At 44.3% G+C, this 3276-nt stretch overlaps 1 protein-coding gene across 1 annotated transcript; it reads left to right on the forward strand.

Moving 5' to 3' along the window:
* Positions 1–479: 479 nt before the first annotated feature.
* On the forward strand, positions 480–1646 carry LOC131880880 (15-hydroxyprostaglandin dehydrogenase [NAD(+)]-like). The gene is made up of 2 exons (XM_059227598.1): positions 480–1229; positions 1295–1646. Exons 1-2 carry the CDS (start codon positions 591–593, stop codon positions 1601–1603), a joined length of 948 nt encoding a protein of 315 aa, XP_059083581.1. The 5' UTR covers positions 480–590; the 3' UTR covers positions 1604–1646.
* Positions 1647–3276: the final 1630 nt, after the last annotated feature.

The following is a 3276-nucleotide window of genomic DNA, read 5'->3' on the forward strand; positions in this document are numbered from 1 at the left end:
ATCATTGATATTTACACAATTCATTTGTACGTTATGGCGGATTAAAATAGCTACTGCTTGTCTCAAAATGGCAATTTTATGACATAGCAACTTTCCTAGTGTCATAAATAGGCCTCAGATAAAAACGGGATGAAAATCTCCTTTTTTGTTTTTTGGGGAGCCAAATATTGCATATCTAATTTACAAACCATATATAAATACTTTCTTTATATGAATCATATTTTCAAACCTGATATCATATATTACCTTTTTTTGCTTTTTTGATGTGTTTTTTAAGGCTCTGTACTTTGCTCAATAAAAAAGCTGAATTGGCTTTCTCATTTTCATCAGGAAAGACTAAACCCAAGTTTTGTTGGCGGAAAAAAGACGAGACCAAATTCAAAAATGAACAACTACTTTTTTCTCATCAAAACGCAAATATGATCTGAATTGGCCGCATGTGCCATTTTTCATTATTTTCCCCCAAACCCGGAAAAAGGCGAAGAAAAAGGTGAATCACACATCAATCTGAGGCTTAGTTATGAGTCAGCCAAGCAATAAAACGATAAAAACGAATTCCCGTATTTGAGATTAAAAAGCTCTCGCAGCACATGTTGTCAGCGTCAATCTTCAGAACAATGTCGTTCAGCAACAAGGTCTTCATTGTGACGGGATCTGCTCGCGGAGTTGGCGCCGGCATCGCCGAAAACATCCTCCAAAATGGAGGCAGGGTTACCATAAGTGATGTGTTGAACGAAGTTGGTTTAGCCACAACTGACCGATTGGCGAAACTTTACGGCACGGAAAAGGTGACGTTCATCCATTGCGATGTCACCAACCAGCAATCCTTTGAGAGTCTCTGGTCTGAGACTGAGAAGATCTTCGGATCGCCGGTCCAGGTATTGGTCAACAACGCTGGAGTCTTCCACAACGCTGGCTGGGAGAAATGCATCGACATCAATCTCAAGGGTCTGATGATTGGCAACTACTTGGCCCTGGATCGCATGGGCAAGACCAAAGGCCACGGACTGGGTGGCCAAGTCATCAACGTAGCCTCATTGGCCGGATTTGTGGCAGGCTCGGACGCTATCTCGTCGCCCTACTTTGCTTCCAAAGCGGGCGTGATCTCCTTAACCAAAAGTATTGGCAATGACCTCACCCTGAGAACCGAAGGAGTTCGGGTCAATGCCATTTGCATGGGGTACACTGATACGGGATTGTTCAATAAAAACAAGCAACTCAATGACCAGGTCAGTTTCCGCAAAATCCCATCGAACACTACGATTAGATTTACAATATTTAACTCCATTTTCAGATTCTGGAAGAAGTCGGCGGCACTAAGAACCTGCTGCCCGTATCCAGGATCGTAGATGCCTTTCAGGTTTTGATGAGCAATGGCAAAGTCAATGGCCGATCTCTATGTGTTATGGCCAATATCCCCATGTGGTACTATCCTCGCCATGATAGACAAGAGATTATCTTCTGGGCCTGTGGTGCCAAATTGTTCAAGCGACTAAGGCCCAATGCTATGGTGATGGAACCTTGGCACCAAGCAGTGTTTTTCATCGGCTTTCAGTTATTCCTGTTCATCGCTCTACAAACCCTGTGGAGGATCTTCTTTTGAGTCTTTCAAAGAGTACATACAGACAAAACATTTAAAATCATTATTGGATGGGTGTAGGCACATCATTTGCCTTTCATTTAAGATTCAATTTTAGATCCCTTGCCCTTCTTGCCTTCTTGAGGGTATTTGAGTGGGTTTGACATTTTAAATTGACAAGCATGAGGTGAATTAAACGGGTAGCTTTTGTCCAGGGTGGCTATCCCTACGCTCGAGCCAAGTGTAAAATAAGTAAATGGACTAAGACTGGGGTGTTTTCTTGACGCCCATTGCGCCCTTGGTAGACTGGATATACGATGGGGGGTTGATGGTCCCTCCATGAATTTCCATTTCAGGCCAGAGACCTCCAGCGTCTTCGAATGACAGAGATGAATCCCCTCCCAAGTCCCCCTTCATCAGTTTAATGGAAAAGGTTGCAAGCGGTTCCAGTGTTGCTTCTGAGATCAGGGTTTCGTGGACGTCCGAACCTTTGGTTGGATGAACTAAAGAAGTTTTCTATTGAGTGAAACACCTTGATTCAAGTGAACAAAAGAATATATTCTCAGCAAATTAAACACGCATCTGGTTCATATATCATGGCTGAATGTGGGCAGCCCGCTCTTTTCCAATTCAACCCTGAACTAGAGGCTCTTTAAATGAACCACCTGATCCCGGGAAGTAGAGCGTGCCAGAGAAGCGACCTAGACGTATTGGGTTCCGATCTCCAAATCCAAGTGGGACAATTCCTCAAGTTAAAAGAACTTGATGGGAGACTTTCACTCTACCGCCTCCCTCATTCATCGACCTTTCGATCCCCCGAAGAAGCCTTTGTTGCTTTGCAATGGGTGGGAGGCATATTGGTAAGTGCATGTCGTTCCCAAGATGAGACCATACATAGCTTTCCTTGCCATAGGAACCCTTCAAGTAGAATAAAAAAGGGTGCTAAAGGAGCTCCGAAATGGTCTGGACTATCTCTTCTGGACACATAAAGCACCCTAGAAATGGACTTGGGAACAAGGAGGGCATCAGCCTCACCATCTCAGACTATTACTCTGAATGAAAGACAAAGAAGGAGTGGGTGGACCAACACACCCAGAACAACACAACACAACCGACCCATCGCTTCATATTCATATTGGGAACCAACCTGGTGATCCCAGCTACATCTCTCTTGAGCTCTCTCGGGGGCCTTTCAAGACCTCTTTTCTCGGTTTATTGGGCTCGTGTGAGACCCCCAGGATGAAGCCATTGACCCGAGAACACTTGCGAAACAGCCTTTCCTTTAGTTTTTTTACCCTCTCGAGATCCTTGGGTTGATTTCCTAAAGTGCTATTTTGACTTCCTCTTTCCTTGACTACAAGTTCAGAACGAACGTGGAGAGACTATTTTTCATGCACTTGGATCCCACTCTGTCTAACTCAGATGCCTCAGCCAAGTAGTCGGTTGGACACTTCCAGTTTGAGTTCTAGTACGTACGCTATTCGGGGATTACATTGATATACGACCTTCCTTAAAAAGCACGTCATGTAAACCAACCAAGAGAGGTGCCATTGAGGTCACAAAACATGGAGGGACAACCAGGCCATCAAGTGTTTCATTAATTCCTCTCAGTCAACCCAACACAAGGCCGAAGAATGAACTGATGGTTGGCTAGCTAAACATATCGAGCTATCGATACCCATGACTAAACACCAGAG

Source organism: Tigriopus californicus, chromosome 5 (assembly GCF_007210705.1).
Source record: "Tigriopus californicus strain San Diego chromosome 5, Tcal_SD_v2.1, whole genome shotgun sequence".
NCBI lineage: Eukaryota > Metazoa > Arthropoda > Copepoda > Harpacticoida > Harpacticidae > Tigriopus > Tigriopus californicus.